Below are 19,420 nucleotides of genomic sequence, written 5' to 3'. Positions count from 1 at the left end.
TCAATATGGGCCTCTTTGAGCTCAGTACGGTACAAACATATAGGGAGAGACAGGCCCTGCCTCAACAAGCTTACAGTGTAAATAGACAAGATAGACAAAGGTTGGGGAATAAAAGCATAGAGGGGTGAAGTGGTTTGCCCAAAGTCACACACCAGACCAGCTGCGGAGCGAGGAATAGAACTGAGGTCTGAGTCAAGTTCAGTGCCCTAACTGGTACTAATTAGCAGCACTGACTGCTCAGTAATCAGAACAGCTGCATAAATATGGTCAGGGAAACACCTGCTCTTCTTTTTACATGGTCCCAGCGGCAACTAAAATGTTATTTTGGATGGATCCATATACAATTAATATAAAGAAAGAATCAATGTACAGGTTCTGCAATATGTACATAAAGTAGCTTTTAGGACACTGTGTCAATGCATACAGAAAGCCAAGATTTAAAGGTTGGACAGTATTTTAACTGTTAACAAACCTCAGTAAAGAGCTTTGTGGTGGAGATGTCGTGAGATTAGCTGCACCATGCCATTCATTCTTATGGAACTACTTCAAGGTTTGCAGGATCGGGAACCCTTGTAAAATGCTATGCACACTTATGATGCTGTAAAAACTATTCATGAGGACTACTCGTATAAGTAAGGATTACATGTGTAAATAAGGATTACAATATCAAGCCCTAAACTCAAAAAACTATCAACCAGAAAAGGGAATGATTGATGTAACTGAAACAACACAAAGCACATACAGTAGCTTTCAGACTAATATGTAGATTTATGCAGAAAACAAATATAAAAAGATGCATCTGATACAATCAAAGTATAATCAAAGAGATTTTTTTTTTCCACTCACACATATAAATATATGTGCTGTAATTATGTGTTTTGTTTTTCTAAACTTTTGTATGGCATGTCTGTTTTATTATCATGCTTGTTTTTATACAGGATTAGTAGCAAACTTGTCTTCAGTAATAATTAGATTGAATCTTAAACTGGTAATTTATTTTTAAAAATCCTTCCATTGTATATTGAAGATTTGTAAAACAAAGGAGGTGAAAAAGATAACCATCATCCTTGGAATGACTGCACAGCTATTAGATGTGATAATAGATAATGTTTTCATTTCAGAGTAGCAGCCGTGTTAGTCTGTATTCACAAAAAGAAAAGGAGTACTTGTGGCACCTTAGAGACTAACAAATTTATTTGAGCATAAGCTTTCGTGAGCTACAGCTCACTTCATCGGATGCATTTGGTGGAAAATACAGAGGGGAGATTGATATACACACACAGAGAACATGAAACAATGGGTTTTATCATACACACAGTAAGGAGAGTTGTATTTGCAATCTGTTTACTGTTCAATGACACAAAGGGATGAATGAGGGAAAGTTTTTGAACCTAAATTTGCCCCCAGGCAGCTCTTATTTATGCACATACATTTTAGAAAAGTTTCAGAGTAGCAGCCGTGTTAGTCTGTATTTGCAAAAAGAAAAGGAGTACTTGTGGCACCTTAGAGACTAACAAATTTATATGAGCATAAGCTTTCGTGAGCTACAGCTTCATCGGATGCATTCAGTCAAAGTGTATCCTTTTGTGTTTGAAGAAAGGCATGCATAATACAGATTGCCTTCACAGGTGCCTGTGGCTGAACTGTGTGAATGAGCAAGCTACCTGTTCTTCTTGTTGTTATTCTGGTTTTGGTTTTAATTTACAATTGCTGCCTCCTTTTGAATGTTATCTTTCCCTAGCTCAGCCCCACCCAAGTTGCTCAAACATGGTCAAATATGCAGGACATAGCAGATTGCTCATGTCAAGCCATTTGAATGCTCTTTGGTTTAAATAGGTTTCAGAGTAGCAGCCGTGTTAGTCTGTATTTGCAAAAAGAAAAGGAGTACTTGTGGCACCTTAGAGACTAACAAATTTATTAGAGCATAAGCTTAGTGAGCTGTAGCTCACGAAAGCTTATGCTCTAATAAATTTGTTAGTCTCTAAGGTGCCACAAGTACTCCTTTTCTTTTTGGTTTAAATAGTCATTGTGGGGAGGGGAGCTGGATGTCCCTGGGGTTAAGAGATGCATATTTTTCTGACTGTAGGTTCCTGGTTCAGAGTAAGCCCAAGGCCCCAGTCCTGCAATGAGCTCCATTCTGGGACTACCTACAGCTGAGTGCAGGATCAATGCCCAGGCCAGTGTTGAGTGAAAGCTGCTGCCATCTGGAGATTGTTTGGTAGCCACATGAAATGAGTTAATCTCCATCAATCGTCCCCACAAATGGTACTCTGATTGTCAGTCTCAGCAGAGGGAACAAGAAGGGAAAATATGCATGGAGACAGAACCTCCCTTTCACTGGAGGGATGGTCCCTCCATGGTAGGGTTGAAGTGTGTTGTTGGGACACAGCAAGGAGGCCTGCCCTCTGTGTGCGATATGTGCTTTGTGAGTGTCTTTGATCTACAGAGCTATCCAGCCAGTATCTTTCATAGGCACCACATTTACTAAAATAATAATAAAGGAACGCTGCTTAGGAAGTTCAATTCTGTCACTGTCAATTAGAATGAAACCAAACAAAATACAGTATATTCTCAGCCAGTTTAGTGCTCTGGAATGTTAATACTGCATTTCACAAAAAGGCTATATTACATACTTAATAAATCACTGGAGAAAAGAAAAGCAGTAATATGTACTCCTGTAAAACCTGAATTGCATATAAATGTAGAAAGTCTTCTAAAGATGCAGAGACAGACAAACTTATGAATACCACTCTGTGAAAATGACAGTTGTCCTTGAATGGAGACAAGGAATCAGCAACAGTCACAGTTACAAATTTAAACTGTAATGAAATGGACTGATGTATCCTTGTCCAATGCTTTGAAGGATGCCTACAAAAGTATCTTTTTCATCAATGGTCATGCCCTCCCATTTTTTTCCCTAGTCCATAGATCTTGTTTTCCAGTAGCACCTATGCACCCAGAGAATGTTACTGTTTTGGGAGGAGGCATATTTGTATCAAAGTGGATTCTGCATTTAACCTGAATCCATCCCTGATCAGCCTATTCAAATAAACGAAAGGTCAAAAGGGAATGATAGTTCTACATATACATGCATTTCTAGAGGTTGCAGAATAAGGTTCAGAATATGCTGATATTTTTCCAACCAGTTTCAATTATTCTATATAAGTTTAGAATCTGAGGTTGGAAAAGATTCAGTATAAGAAGAGATGCAATTTTCCAGTAATGTAAAATCATACATTTAGCAGCCATTTTTCCCTGAACCATCCATGATTATTATAAGATAAATTGTCTGATCAGTATACATCACAAGACAGATAAATGGCTGGATATTCTACCATCTCTTGTAAAATTTGGCCCTAAAATGGTTTCACATGTGGGCCTTCCTGTGGATGTTTCTCCTCTCCAGTTACAGCTGAACATTATAATTGAACGGTGGTATTTCATGACAGCACAATTCATGATGTATGTGCAGCTTTTTTAAAGCATTTTAAATAGAGATGGCTTCATCTCTCAAGTTTGTAACCATTGTTCAGTAAGAGAGACAGGGACAACAGAAATCCATGGATGTAGGGTCTTTCTACAGATGTTGCAGTATTTCTCAGAATCTAACTGTTTTCTTAAAAAAAAAAAAAATTAAAAAAAAAAACCCTGTCCCTTTTAGATGCAAAATGAGTTTATATAAATCAATTCCAAACACAGGCTAATGAGGTGATCTTAACAAACGCCTCCCTATCCAGTCCTGCAGCCAGGACCATAGTTTAATCTGGTAATTAATTTTTTCCCTGCCTCTGAGTTGCACAGTGAATGTAGGACTGTACAGACTCTAAACCACAGCACCCTAGCAGCACTGTTCCCTCTAAGCTGTGCGTATGTGCACGCACACACAGATCCTAAACCCCGCGCACAAAAATTTGCACAGAAGCACAACAATTTGCACGGAAGAAATTTTTTGTGCACATGACCGGTCAAAAATTTGCACAGAAGAAATTTTTTGTATACACAGCCTGTCAAAAATTAGAAGGAACATTGCCTAGCAGTCAGGTGCATCACAAATGCCTCAAGCTGTCCCTGAAATCAATGCACTGTTGTCTTGTTTGCTTTGCTGCCAGCCAGACTGAAATATACTGCGGTACCATTCAAAGTGTTACCGATGAAGTGAGCTGTAGCTCACGAAAGCTTATGCTCAAATAAATTCTCTCTAAGGTGCCACAAGTACTCCTTTTCTTTTTGGTCCTGGGCCAGTAAAAATGGCTCTTAATGACATCAGTGGGAGCCATGCACAAATGACCAAGGGCAGAATTATTTCCTTAATATTAGGTTTCAGAGTAGCAGCCGTGTTAGTCTGTATTCACAAAAAGAAAAGGAGTACTTGTGGCACCTTAGAGACTAACACATTTATTTGACAATAAGCTTTTGCGAGCTACAGCTCACTTCATCGGATTCATTCGGTGGAAAATACAGTGGGGAGATTTATATACACACACAGAGAACATGAAACAATGGGTTTTATCATACACACTGTAAGGAGAGTGATCACTTAAGATGAGCCATCACCAGTGGGGGGCGGGGAGGAGGAAAACCTTTCATGGTGACAAGCAAGGTGGGCCATTTCCAGCAGTTAACAAGAACGTCTGAGGAACAGTGGGGGGCGGGGTGGGGGGGGAGAAATAATATGGGGAAATAGTTTTACTTTTTGTAATGATTCATACACTCCCAGTCTCTATTCAAGCCTAAGTTAATCGTATCCAGTTTGCAAATTAATTCCAATGCAGCAGTCTCTCGCTGGAGTCTGTTTTTGAAGTTTTTTTGTTAAAGGATAGCCACTCTCAGGTCTGTAATCAAGTGACTGGAGAGATTGAAGTGATCTCCGACTGGTTTTTGAATGTTATAATTTTTGACGTCTGATTTGTGTCCGTTTATTCTTTTACGTAAAGACTGTCCAGTTTGACCAATGTACATGGCAGAAGGGCATTGCTGGCACATGATGGCATATATCACATTGGTAGATGCGCAGGTGAACGAGTCTCTGAAAGTGTGGCTGATGTGATTAGGCCCTATGATGGTGTTCCCTGAATAGATATGTGGACAGAGTTGGCAATGGGCTTTGTTGCAAGGATAGGTTCCTGGGTTAGTGGTTCTGTTGTGTGGTGTGTGGTTGCTGTTGAATATTTGCTTCAGGTTGGGGGGCTGTCTGTAAGCAAGGACTGGCCTGTCTCCCAAGATCTGTCTGTGAGAGTGTCCTTCAGGATAGGTTGTAGATCCTTGATGATGCATTGGAGAGGTTTTAAGTTGGGGGCTGACAGTGATGGCTAGTGGCATTCTGTTATTTTCCTTGTTGGGCCTGTCCTGTAGTAGATGACTTCTGGGTACTCTTCTGGCTCTGTCAATCTGTTTCTTCACTTCAGCAGGTGGGTATTGTAGTTGTAAGAATGCATGATAGAGATCTTGTAGGTGTTTGTCTCTGTGAGGGGTTGGAGCAAATGCAATTATATCGTAGAGCTTGGCTGTAGACAATGGATCGTGCGGTGTGATCTGGGTGAAAGCTAGAGGCACATAGGTAGGCATAGCAGTCAGTAGGTTTCCAGTATAGGGTGGTGTTTATGTGACCATCGCTTATTAGCACGGTGGTGTCCAGGAAGTGGATCTCTTGTGTGGACTGGTCCAGGCTGAGGTTGATGGTGGGATGGAAATTGTTGAAATCATGGTGGAATTCCTCAAGGGCTTTTTTTCCATGGGTCCAGATGATGAAGAGGTCATCAATGTAGTGCAAGTAGAGTAGAGGTATTAGGAGATGAGAGCTGAGGAAGCATTGTTCTAAGTCAGCCATAAAAATGTTGGCATACTGTGGGGCCATGCGGGTACCCATCGCAGTGCTGCTGATTTAAAGGTATACATTGTCCCCAAATGTGAAATAGTTATGGGTGAGGACAAAGTCACAAAGTTCAGCCACCAGGTTAGCCATGACATTATCGGGGATACTGTTCCTGATGGCTTGTAGTCCATCTTTGTGTGGAATGTTGGTGTAGAGGGCTTCTACATCCATAGTGGCTAGGATGGTGTTTTTAGGAAGATCAACGATGGATTGTAGTTTCCTCAGGAAGTCAGTGGTGTCTCGAAGATAGCTGGGAGTGCTGGTAATATAGAGCCTGAGGAGGGAGTCTACATAGCCAGACAATCCTGCTGTCAGGGTGCCAATGCCTGAGATGATGGGGCGTCCAGGATTTCCAGGTTTATGGATCTTGGGTAGGAGACAGAATACCCCAGGTCGGGGTTCTAAGGGTGTGTCTGTGCGGATTTGTTCTTGTGCTTTTTCAGGGAGTTTCTTGAGCAAATGCTGTAGTTTCTTTTGGTAACCCTCAGTGGGATTAGAGAGTAATGGCTTGTAGAAAGTGGTGTTGGAGAGCTGCCTAGTAGCCTCTTGTTCATATTCCGACCTATTCATGATGACGACAGCACCTCCTTTGTCAGCCTTTTTGATTATGATGTCAGAGTTGTTTCTGAGGCTGTGGATGGCATTGTGTTCTGCACGGCTGAGGTTATGGGGCAAATGATGCTGCTTTTCCACAATTTCAGCCCGTGTACGTCGGCGGAAGCACTCTATGTAGAAGTCCAGTCTGCTGCTTCGACCTTCAGGAGGAGTCCACCCAGAATCCTTCTTTTTGTCGTGTTGGTAGGAAGGTCTCTGTGGGTTAAAATGTTGGTCAGAGGTGTGTTGGAAATATTCCTTGAGTCGGAGATGTCAAAAATAGGATTCTAGGTCACCACAGAACTGTATCGTGTTTGTGGGGATGGAGGGGCAAAAGGAGAGGCCCCGAGATAGGACAGATTCTTCTGCTGGGTTAAGAGTATAGTTGGATAGATTAACTATATTGCTGGGTGGGTTACGGGAACCACTGTTGTGGCCCCTTGTGGCATGTAGTAGTTTAGATAGTTTAGTGTCCTTTTTCTTATGTAGAGAAGCAAAGTGTGTGTTGTAAATGGCTTGTCTAGTTTTTGTAAAGTCCAGCCACGAGGAAGTTTGTGTGGAAGGTTGGTTCTTTATGAGAGTATCCAGTTTTGAGAGCTCATTCTTAATCTTTCCCTGTTTGCTATATAGGATGTTGATCAGGTGGTTCCGCAGTTTCTTTGAGAGTGTGTGGCACAAGCTGTCAGCATAGTCCGTGTGGTATGTAGATTGTAATGGATTTTTTACCTTCAGTCCTTTTGGTATGATGTCCATCTGTTTGCATTTGGAGAGGAAGATGATGTCTGTCTGTATCTGTACGAGTTTTTTCATGAAGTTGATAGATTTCCACTCCATACTGCTAATTTGAGTGCCTTGCATAATGACAAATGGAAAAAACACCATTTTGCCACCAAATGCATCTGATGAAGTGAGCTGTAGCTCACAAAAGCTTATGCTCAAATAAATTTGTTAGTCTCTAAGGTGCCTCAAGTACTCCTTTTCTTTTTCCTTAATATTGCTGCCCTGTGATACAATGTACATTTTTTCACATTATCAAAATTCATGAGTTAATACCTTTGGCCAGTATATAGCCAGTATAAATATTAAGATGATGATATAGCACTGTTTGTGGATTCATGTATTTCAAGTATTTCAGCTATTTCCTTACTTGCATTCCTCACAATTGTGCCTGTGAGACCAGTTTATAAAGTTTCCTCTTTTCAAAGCAATGATAATTGCACAAAATTCCACAAGTCTTTTGCGAGGATAGAGGAACTGTCCTAAGATTCTGACAAATGTTTTCCTGAGACTTATTGATCCTGCCTTTTGTTTACCAAGCTTATTTACTCTTTCTAAGTGTTAGAGTTTTTAATTATTCTATTTGTGTCTGACAAATGAGAGCTGGCATTGAATAGGAAAGGAAGCCTAGCCAAATGGAAAACAAATGAAAAATGAATTCACAAGCTTAGTGAGTTTGGATAAACCTCTACAAATCTGTGTTGATTTGAGGAGAATTTAGTAATGGACAATTCTCTGCTTCCATTTGGGTGGAGCATTCAAGGGTTCAAATGTTTTAAACTGAGTCTGAGTCTTTTCAGCAAATATCACATTTATTCCTCCCCCGCCCCCTATGACCTCTTCTTGGAGCCTGCACTCACCTGGTATATCTCTTACCTCCTCATCCAGCTGTGGAACTCAGCAAATCTGTGTGTTCCTTTGGCAGGAGTTGCTTATCGTTCAGACTTCCTGGTTAGTTGTATCCCAGGGTGTATGGCATACCTCTAAAACACAAGACCGAGATTTTTTTATCAGGCACTTAGGAATACAGCAGGACTGGAGAGGGGGTTTTTCTGAAGGCAGAGTGGCACTCTAAACCATTTCTGTCAAGAGTGCCCACTGTTCTTGAGTACCCTCTTGTCTGATGGCACAGAAGAACTAACCAGGCAGCTTCTACACTGCTAGCCTTCTCCTTTCTCTCTGATCCTCTTCTTCACTCACTGTAGCTGAAGGACAGATATAGAGTAGGGGAGATGATCTGGCTTCTCATTCCCCCAAATACATTTACATTAGATAGAGTAGGAATGGAATAAGGCACCAGAGAGGAAGAGGAGTGGCCCACCATTATGAGAGCAACACTCCCACATTGCTAACATGACTGAGGGAGGAAGGGGAAAGTGAAGAGAAGAGAAATGGCCATGACAGATGAGCAGGAGTGCAGTGTGAAGGAAGAGATGGACATTGGAAGGAATGCAGGGGAAAGGGCTAGGATTGCTAAGGAAGAAAGAATGGTGGGGTTTCTGGGGTGATAGTTTCCAGGGAGAGGTAGGAAATGGCTGGGTATAGATTGATAATAATAAATGGTTGGCGTAAAACAGGCAGTTGAGAATATCAAGCAGGAGACAAGGGAAGGAGAGTAGGCAGAGGGAATACACAGATGAGCAAGGATTCAGAGTAGAGAAAATAAGGCATGTGAAAGGAGGAGGAAGTGGCACAATGAATGATTCAGAAAGCTGTATACGGGAAAGATGGAGAGGGATAGCTCAGTGATTTGAGCACTGGCCTGCTAAACCCAGGGTTGTGAGTTCAATCCTTAAGGGGGCCATTTAGGGATCTGGGGCAAAAATTGAAGATTGGTCCTGCTTTGATCAGGGTGTTGGACTAGATGACCTCCTGAGGTCCCTTCCAACCCTGATATTCTATGATTCTATGAACAGTTATGCAAAAGGAACCCATGAACATGTGCATTGGTTAAAAGAAACACCATTATCAGTGTTCCGTATTATTTATTTCTGTTGGTGCATGATACTTTTATGCTTTTAAGATGTAAAGAGTGTTGATCTTGATGAGGAGAAAAGAGAGAGAGAGAGAGAGCTTGTTAAGCAAAACTAGATTCTTCATGTGTAGATAACCAGTTCCAGAGGTCTCCTTGGAGAGATGCTGGTACTAGACTGCTAATAACTTAATTAAAATCTATTTACTTATTGAAGTCTAATTTTTTGATAATTGCCTTTAATGTACTTTTATTAAATCAATGAGGTAGTATTTGCTCTCTACTGATTTAAGTGGCATTTTAGTTTAAATATATCCAAGTACTAATCCCTACCTCACTGAAGCAGCAATAAACCTTCTGATGTCTGTCTCAGCATATTTTACAGTGTTTGTGAATAAAATCACCCATCTTAACGGGCCAGTTCGTTCTCCTGAATGACATGGTCCCAAAGGTTTCAAGCAGCAGACCCATCTTCTCTGCTCTAGCATGTTAAAGGTAACCTTGAATGAATTTTAATATCATTGTGTGTGTTCCTTCCTTTATCATTCATTGGGAGCCTAAAAGGATTGTGTGCATTTTAAAAGATTTTTTTCCTGATTTTCCCCCTTAGAAATATTTAAAATAGCAACACTCTCATCTGCCTTGGTTTAGCTGTGGAGGTCTTGTCAGGAAGTTCTCAGATAATCAATGTTGTTATTTCTCAGGCCTTAACTGAAAGGGTGTTGTATCTTTAAGAAGGACTCTCTTTCTACACAATGTTAATTAGCCATGAAGATATATACATACTAACAAAAACCAACAAACAGGTGCTTAATACCAACTAATTAAATAATTCCCTTCTCACTTACTTGGTTTTTGTAATGTGGCCATTTTAATAGTTTTCCAGTCATCACAGAGTCCTCCAGACTGTAGATAGGATCTGAATTTATTTGTAAAAAACAAGCCAAAAAAGGATATTGAATAAATCAAACAAATATTTCAGGCTGCCTTCATCTAGCATAGAGAAGCAAAAAAAAAAAAAAAATCATGAGACCAATTATGTTTAATCTTTGTAACTCACCTTTAGGATACCTTGCCTATAAAGTACAATTCTATCAATATTAACATTGACTGAAACTTATGTTTGTACATGGTACTACTAACATGCACTCTGCTGCTATGTTGAAGCAGCTTGCTCCTATCTGAAAAGAACGAGGACTGTCTATCCATTGAGGCACTACTCAAAAGGTCTAAAGCCTGGGTTCCACTCTTCTTTTTCTTTAAGGGTAGGTGAAAGGGAGATCCCAAAACTATGAAACCTTTTGCTGCTGTAAAATGGAATCACAGTATGGAAAAGGCTGGGAACCACTGGCTTAAGAGAATCAAGAAAATGGTCAAAAATTAAAAGGTGAAAGACAATTTTCCCTCTTCTCCATCTCTTCCTCTTTGTCTCAACAGATACAAGATATAAAGAAACTTTAATCACGTAGACTCAGGTTTCCATGTGCTGCTCCCCACTCCCAGCCTTCTTAAGCACAGGATTAAATTGCTACACTTAAAAGTTTAAACCTATCAGCCCCAAAAGGAAATACTCACCACCTTTTTTTGCAAGACAATTTGATTGCAGTAATATAAACTGCCCCTTTTCTTCATTCTGTGTTGAAAGGGGTCTGTACCTTTAAAATCAGGAGATTTAAGATGCAGATATTCCCAGTGAAGTTTGCAGATACATCTAAATATCTTGATTCTTGCTGGTTTGCAAGTAGGCTCCTGTGCTTTTTATTCTAATATGTCATGTTATGTGCTGTTAATTTTTAAAGAGAAATGGCAAGATTTTGTGTTTCCACATTCCGGTAGTGGTAAATATTCTTTTTGTTGCTGGAGTCTAAATTGTAATGAGAAGAAACAGGGCTGAGAGTAAAATGTGTAGCAATGCAGCAAGCATGCGTTTCTAACTTACTATGTAAAATTTGTAACCCAAAGAATTTTAGACTAATAGCATAGATTAATCATAATAATTTAATGTGCAATTTTAGACCAGAGAGCCCCTTTTATGTAAGAATAAGCAGTAATAAATGAGAGATAATTTCACATATCAGATGCAGTGCAAGTTTAAATGAAATGCAGAGAGTCTGCAGCATGCAAGGACATTATGCTTTGCAAGCTTTAAAAAGTTTTGCAAGAACGTTAGCTATAAGAAATTGTTTGTGTGACGATGAAAAGAAATGAAAACGGTCCTAGGGAAGTTTGCAGGTAGGCAGAACCAGTGCTGGAATCTTGCTTGTTTGCATGCCCCTATATACATGCCATTATATTGCTTCATGGGGAGGAGAAGACAACAAACACTGGGTCCAATCCCTATCCCCTTGAAGTCAATGACAAAGCTTCCAGTGACTCCAATGAAAGCAGGATTGGGCCTTGTATTTGGAAACTCAGCATGGCCTGTATCTTCCATTGCAGGGAGAATATACTCTCCAGGCAAAGAAACTCTGTGTACAGCACTGATGATGGAGAAAGGATGGACTTTTGCAGTTCAAGTGACTAGGACACACAAATTCATGTTAACCTCCAATTTGTTTTCCCCCTCTCTGTTTTACTTGGCACTGCCAGAACCAACAATGTTTTTTTAAATAGATGTTTTATGCCAGCTGCCTTCCTGCAGACCCAAAATGAAGTCATTTCCATGGCTGTTGAGGCTATACTGAAAGTACTTTTTATTTAGTAGAGAATGTTGATATTAATAGTAAATGTATGTATATAAACATAGCATGTCACACATGGAGACATGCAGATGCAATGCCCATATATGCTGTATTCGGTATACAAATATGTACATGTTCATATATAAATGGCCTTTAAGCCTTGTTTTAAACAGTTAAGAAGCCAAGAAAAATGCAGTCACTCAAACACGAAAAGAGATGTTTACATTTTTCAGGGATCCTCCTTGTCATTTTCCATGGCATTCAGGTGTCATAAATCATTTAGAGCTGAACCATTCCTCTGCAGTTGTTATGCAGTGGAGTGAACTGTATGTTGGTATTAAAAGTCTCTACATTCTCAATCCTTTTAAAAATATTTTTCTTTCTGATGTTACCAAGGAATATTTATTTTAAATAACAAATACTCTGTACTGATCTGTGAAACAGAAGACTGTTTATACAAGCACGTTTATCGTGAAATTCTCCCCCCACCACTGCTCTGCAAACCAAAGCAATTTAATTTTGTTTGTTTTATGTACTGACTGAACAGGAATGTAAGCTCCTAGCCCCACCGGTCACATAGGACTTAAATTGGGCCTCAAAAAGTCACTAAAAATGAGGGGCTGAGCAAAATATTCACATCTCTCTTTGTAGTTTAAGGATAAGTAAAGCTCTAGGGTCTCTTTTTCTTCATTCTGTGACAAACTGAATGAAGAAAGGTGTGTTAAGTATCGTAATGACTGCTGTCAAAAATACATAAATCCCAGTCCTATGAGCTAGCTTGTTAGTCTCTATCATATTGACGTGATAATCATAGAATTCAACTGTTCTGATCAAAGTGAGCTTATTGGAAGCCCCTGGATGACTTTAAATTTACACAGATTGTTGTCTTTGTTAATAGTTCTGCATAAATCTGTGGGTTGAACAATAAACAGCTTCAGACATGATAACTGTGGAAAAACATCAGTCTCTCTTGAGTAAAAGTTGTCTACCTTTCTATAAAAGTGCAATATTGTCTGCTTTGCTCACTTCACAGCTTGGCCGAAACTGAACTAAACCACCTAAATTTCTCATCTGTGGTGTTATTTTGGGAAAGATTTAGGGTAACTGAAGAAGTTGTTCATGAAAGAATTTTTTAAAAATGTCATATCTTAAAACAATTTGTCTTAAAAATTCCAAATCCACTGTTGTCCACAGTGAGGACTGGTGCCTTTAGGTATTTTTTCAAAGACTTGAGCGGGTAATATTGTAAGCTAGCCTATCTATTTTTATGGGAGGCTTCAGAGAGCTCATGAGGTCTCCTGCTCATATTGCAATATCTCAGTGAGATTTCATACATATATTACAGTGTTTGCAGATGGCAGCCTGCAAATATTTTCATATCTGTTAGCTCTGGTGCAGGAAATTGGGTTCCACATTGCACAATGGGTGGGGCTATGAAGGGGGCAGGAAGGGCTCTGAGCAGCAGGAAGGAGAGGGAGCTCAGATATTGTAATACTTGTCATAGACTTCCACAGGGATGTCTTATACGGCTAGGGTTGCCAACCCTCCTGGTTTCGCCGGGCATCTCCCGGAATCAGGTGCTATCTCCTGGAGGCTATTGAAGCCAATTCGGGAGAGTTTAGGCCGCTAAAAGTCCGGCAGAACACCAGGGCTAAGGCAGGCTCCCTGCCTGCCCTGGCCCCGCGCCGCTCCAGAAATGGCCAGCATGTCCTTGCGGCTCCTGGAGGCAGCATGTGGTCCCAGCATGCTGCCCCCACCCTGAGCGCTGACTCCACAGCTTCCATTGGCTAGGAACTGCGGCCAATGGGAGCTGTGGAGTCAGCACTCAGGGTGGGGGCAGCGTGCGGAGCCCCCTGAGCATCCTCCCCACCAGGGTCCACAAGGATGTGCTGGCTGTTTCTGGGAGTGGCACGGGACCAGGGCAGGCAGGGAGCCTGCCTTAGCCCCCCTGCGCCACCAGCTGGAACCCTCTTGAGGTAAGCACCACCTGGCTGGAGCCTGCACCACTCGCCCTCTCCCATACCCCAACTCCCTCCCAGAGCCTGCACCCCTCACCCCTCCTACACCCCAACTCCCTGCCTCAGCCCCCTCCCATACCCAAGCTCCCTCCCAAAGTTTGCATCCCAACCCCCTGCCCCAGACTCAGCCCAGAGCCCCCTCCCACACCCTGAATCCCTCGGCTCCAGCCCAGATCCCGCACCCCAACCCTCTGCCCCAGCCCAGTGAAAGTGAGTGAAGGTGGGGGAGAGTGAGCAATGAAGGGGGGGGGGGATGGAGTCAACAGGGCACAGCCTTGAAGAAAAGGTAGGACAGGAGCGAGACAGGGCAGGGCCAGAGTGTTTGGTTTTGTGTGATTAGACAATTGGCAACCCTATACATGGAAAGTATATCAAGGGCCATGAACAGAGTTAAGGATGCTTGGGACTTCTTAACTCTGCATTTTATGCAACTTTCTTAAATTAAAAATGTGTGTATTGTCTGTCTCCCTTCTCTCTGTCTCTTTAAAAGGTGAGCTTGATTATTATTACAAGTTACTGCATTTATTTTATTAACATTTTAGCTTCATTATAACTTCCATCTAATATGTATTTCCAAGACATTGTATGTGAAGCTAAAATGGTAGTGAAATAAATGCAACAGCTTGCTTATCATTACAAGCTGTTAATTTTTTAAATGGCCATGCATTAATTTGACAAAAGTCCTAAATACAATATTGTATTTTCCTGATGTGTCTTTTAGTTTCAGAATAAATTTGACTCACTTTGTGGGCATTAAAGTTTCTTTGTTGCACTGTATAAAATTACTGTAAAGCATGTTCTTTTATCTACAAGGATTTGTGTTCACACTCTGCACCCTTTAAAATTCCTGTGCCTTTTAAGTTGTTCATGACTTTAGAAAGGCAACATATTTGACTTGTAAAAAGAGATAAATTACATATTCTTTTTAATAACAATATCTGGTCTCTTCTGGAGAAGAGTCGATGGGAAATATACTATATAAATGTATCAAATTAAAAAGGTAGAGTGCTAACCACGTGATTAAATAAGACTGAGTATCCATCTTAATTTTAACAGAAAACAAATAAAGATTGGAAAATACATGTGTCTTCATTACCATAATGTAAGCATTTAATTAGTTGTGGAAGAAATACACCAGGTACAGCGGAATCTTTCTTTTAATATGATAGAGTTGTGTTGGATGGAGAAGATAGTGTTGCATACAGATGACTACTTTTTTTGTTTGGGGTGGGGGGTAGGAAGGAGGTTCATAACACACATCTGGGTCTTGCTTTTATTTGTCTACACTGCAGATTGACATAAATGTCTTTGGTTGACCTCTGAAACAGGGCAGTTATTTCTTCTAACCTGATGAATGGAGCTTGAAAACTTGAAAATGGCCCAAGATCGGAACCATTGTTCATTTTACCTTATACTTGTCCTTATACAAGTGTTGTTTAGTTAAAAGCTACACGTCAAATTAGAAATTATGCCAAACAGGTCTGTCATTTCTTTCTGAAGTATGCATGGGATCAGTTTTCCTCCTCTTCTTCTTTTTTTTCCCTTCTTCTTCTTCTTCTTCTTCCTTATTTATGCTCATTCCTATGCCAGTGAGGGAAGGAACAAATTTCCTAGTAAGACACAACATCTGTGTTGTTTCCTTCTCCTGATGTCATGCTGGAGAGTCCAATTTGCCCTTGGAGTCTGTGGGGCTGGGTGAAAGACAGGATGGCACTAAATGCCAGCTACTTAGGCTCTCTGTAGCTGCTGAAATGTGGATCTGAAGAGAATCCAGATAAGCCTTCATGCTGAGACATACCACGTAAAAGACCTCCTGAGCTTCATATGGCTGTATCCATAGAATCCTTTTCTTATTGAATTGAGCCCTTGCTGTACCTCCTATAATGCTATCATTTTATCTGACATGGACATTATTGCAACTGAACATGGCCACTGAGTAATGTCATCGACTGCAGAAGGATAAAAGGCCTAACTTTTATTATGCCATCCCTATGGATTATAAAACAAGCACTGTATTGTTTAATTATATGTTCTACGCATTATAGGAGTTCTCTTATCTGTAGAACAGTGTTATCATTATACCCAGTTGCAGAAAGCTTTATTTATGGTTTCTCACTATGTGTAATGATTGATTTTTAAGATTTCTTTTATGCAATCTGTGTCTATCAGTTCATAATCAACCATACTGCAACTTTGCTTTATTAAACTGGTACTTGTTTCTTAAGCTGATAATAGTGTTAAACTATACCACAAGAGAAGAATTAAAGCCAGTTAGAAACACCAAGAACTACTCCCTCACAAATACCTATGAAGGCTAAGAATTTCAAACGCGTCTTAGGCCAGCTCTACATGTCAATGTTTTGTTAGGATAGTTGTCAGTCGGGGATTGAAAAAAAAAATACACACTGCTAATCAATATAGCTATGCCAGCAAAACTCTCAGTTTGGATGCAACAGAAGGCTTCCGTTGGCCTAGCTGATGTCATTCAGGAAGGCAGTGTTTACTACAGCCACAGAACTCCTCCTTCTGTTAGTATATGCTGCGTCTACACTAGGGGGTTCTGCCGGTATAGTTATACTGGGGTAGCTGTTGGCAGAGCCTATGTAATGTATACAAGGTAAGGCTTAAGGGATTTTGACACTTAATTCCCTTAGGCTCTTTGAAAATCCAAGCCGAAGTCATCACCAATATGTGATATATCCACCTGTGATACTCTTTTTTCCCCCACAGTGGCCATGCCCTGGAATTATAATTCACTTTAAAAACTTTCTTTCAATAGTTATTGTTTTTATTAACCAGTAACATATGGTCATTCATCTTAATCCCTCTCTCCTTGCCAAATGATCCTGAGAACTTTAAAAAAAAAAAAAAAAGCAACGAATGATGCCGCCTTTGAATATTCTTGTTTGCTGCATAGTAGGAATAATCTCTCTTTCTTAGAATAAATGGTCTAAGATTGATTAAACACTTCAGTCTTTTTCTGACTGTTCATCTCAGTAGCTATGTATTGCTATGCATACTACAAAAAGACAAAGATTATCATGTAATTACAAAAAGAAAAGGAGTACTTGTGGCACCTTAGAGACTAACAAATTTATTAGAGCATAAGCTTTCGTGAGCTACAGCTCACTTCATCGGATGCATTTGTTTTTCCACCAAATGCATCCGATGAAGTGAGCTGTAGCTCACGAAAGCTTATGCTTTAATAAATTTGTTAGTCTCTAAGGTGCCACAAGTACTCCTTTTCTTTTTGCGAATACAGACTAACACGGCTGCTACTCTGAAACCTGTCATGTAATTACAGGCTGATATCCCCAAAATGACTATTAATTTACTCTGTAGTGAAAATTTTATTTATTATAATTAAACAATCATAAAAGTAAAACCTATCTGAGGCTCCAGGAGCCCTTGTCCACAATTAAAAATGAAGTCAGTGTGCACTAAAATCAATGTGGACCAAAATAACAGCATATCTCTACTACCAATCAGTCCACAAGAACATTTCTCAATAAAGTCATTCTGCCCCTCAGATTCCGAACAAAAGCATCCCCAAATATCTACTAAAAAAGACAGGTTTTGTAGCATATCCAGAAGGTCAACATATTTGGTTTATTTTGGACCTAAGGAGACAAATCCAACATTGGAGCCCTTTTGGAGAACATCTTTGCAGTATCTGCTCACTAACTCTGCTAATAGCACACACTCTGAATAAGAGTAGTGACAGCACAGAACCCTTTAGAGCCTCATGTGTGGTATTCCTGTATTTGAATTGCATTTTTTGCTTGCTGTTCATGCAACAGCATTCCACTATCCACTCCTTTTCCCACATTTTATTGAACTCTGCTTCTATATCATATTCTGCTAGGGTCTGCTAACATTTCAAAACAGTTTCACTGCAGAAATGTCTGCTTTCACAAACTGAACTTTCTAAAACATTTGCTTCAGTGGCAGAAAAATCACCATGTTTGGTCTCTAATTGAAGATGATTGTTTTTTTTTGTTTTTGTTTTTCTTCTGGAAGGTTTCAGCAAAATTCTTTGGCTTTTTTAAGTTATGGGAAAGGAGGAGGAAAGATACTTTCCCCATTGAAAAACAAACTTTTTTGGGAGCAGGGGTATGAAAAATATAGGTAACGTTTGAAGATTGATATAAATAATTCTTACTGTGTGTGGGGTTTTTTGATTGGTCTAAACATGATTCTTATGATAGTTTGAATATTGTATATTGAGCATGCTCAGTAGAATATGAATCAATCTACAGATGCACATTTACATATAGATTTGCTACACATATGTGAGTATACTTTATGCACCTGCCTTAAATCAGACAACTCATGTGCATAAAATTCTGCACCTACGTAAGTGTTTGCAGAATCAAGGCCTAAGTGTGTACATCCTTTTCCTCTTTAGGATACTTATAAGATCCCCAGACAGAGCCTGTAATCTTCTCAAGATGAATAGCTGCATAGCAAGGAGCTTAAAAGCCATGTGAGCCGGATAACTGCTGACTTTTCCTTTTAGTTCTTTCCCTTTTCCTGTACCCCGTTTAAACAAATAAACAAGAAACCTAGGAAATTTAGTGCACATGTTAAAGTTGCATGGTTAAAATAAAGGCAGCAAATGCAGAAGTTAAGGACCCACCAGCAATGTTAACTCAACCACGTTGCACATATTTTTCCTATTTCTCATTTTGTGCTTAAATATATATTATTGTGTGTCCTAATGCCATGCAACTCAAAGCATGTGCACCACAACTACCTCTGTTGGAATCTTAACTTTTGCATTGCTGGAATTTTGTGATATTAAATATTCATCCTTAATTTGTATTAATGTACTTATTTGTCATTAATATATTCATACTACTCATTAAGAGTTCCATAACTGATCTAATTAATTAAACTGAATAATAGATTAAATTTAAGGACACTGTACAGCTCTCTACTCTGATCAATTCCGAGGCTTTGTAAGAAATGTTTCCTACATCCTCGCTTAGTGTGGAATCCTTTGCTGTACTACAGTAACCATCATCATTACCCAAAACACCATAAAGCAAAGTCTCAAGTCCACATTGGTCAGTTACTTTATTTTTGCAAATGTAATTTTGAAGGTGCAACTAGGGATGATATTGAGAATATTAATTAAACATACAGTATATGGAAGTCCTTTTTAATGCTTTTTTGGAGTCAGCAAATTTGCACGTTATCGTTGGCTTCAATGAGATAGAATATAATAAAATTTATTAGTCTTTTAAGAGAGTTATTTCTAGAACTTCCATTAATTAGTTACTCTCGTTTTTAAAAAATAGATTAATTAGAGAGAGTTGGTGAAAACTCATAGTTATATGGATTTACCTATTTACATACTCCACCGCACTTGGTGCTGACCACTAGTAGCATTATAATTACAGTTAAATTTAATCCTCTAAACTACAGACAGTCTAAGTCTGCCATCAAACCAATGGCAAAACCTGCAGAGATGTCGTCTTGGTTTTAAAAAATCCCTACTTTT

The 19,420-nt window shown here is 39.7% G+C and overlaps 1 protein-coding gene across 1 annotated transcript in view; it reads left to right on the top strand.

The window, feature by feature from the left end:
* The window catches only part of IQCJ (IQ motif containing J), a 313,719-nt gene extending 295,040 nt beyond the window's left edge, over positions 1-18,679 (top strand). Inside the window, exon 6 of the mRNA XM_043491912.1 lies at positions 18,323-18,679. Within this exon, the coding sequence (XP_043347847.1) occupies positions 18,323-18,355 (33 nt within the window). The 3' untranslated portion in view covers positions 18,356-18,679. The remainder of the gene's footprint in view (positions 1-18,322) is intronic.
* Positions 18,680-19,420: the final 741 nt, after the last annotated feature.

This window comes from Dermochelys coriacea, chromosome 9 (genome assembly GCF_009764565.3).
Source record: "Dermochelys coriacea isolate rDerCor1 chromosome 9, rDerCor1.pri.v4, whole genome shotgun sequence".
Taxonomy (NCBI): domain Eukaryota; kingdom Metazoa; phylum Chordata; order Testudines; family Dermochelyidae; genus Dermochelys; species Dermochelys coriacea.
This window is presented reverse-complemented; position numbering and strand designations above follow the sequence as displayed.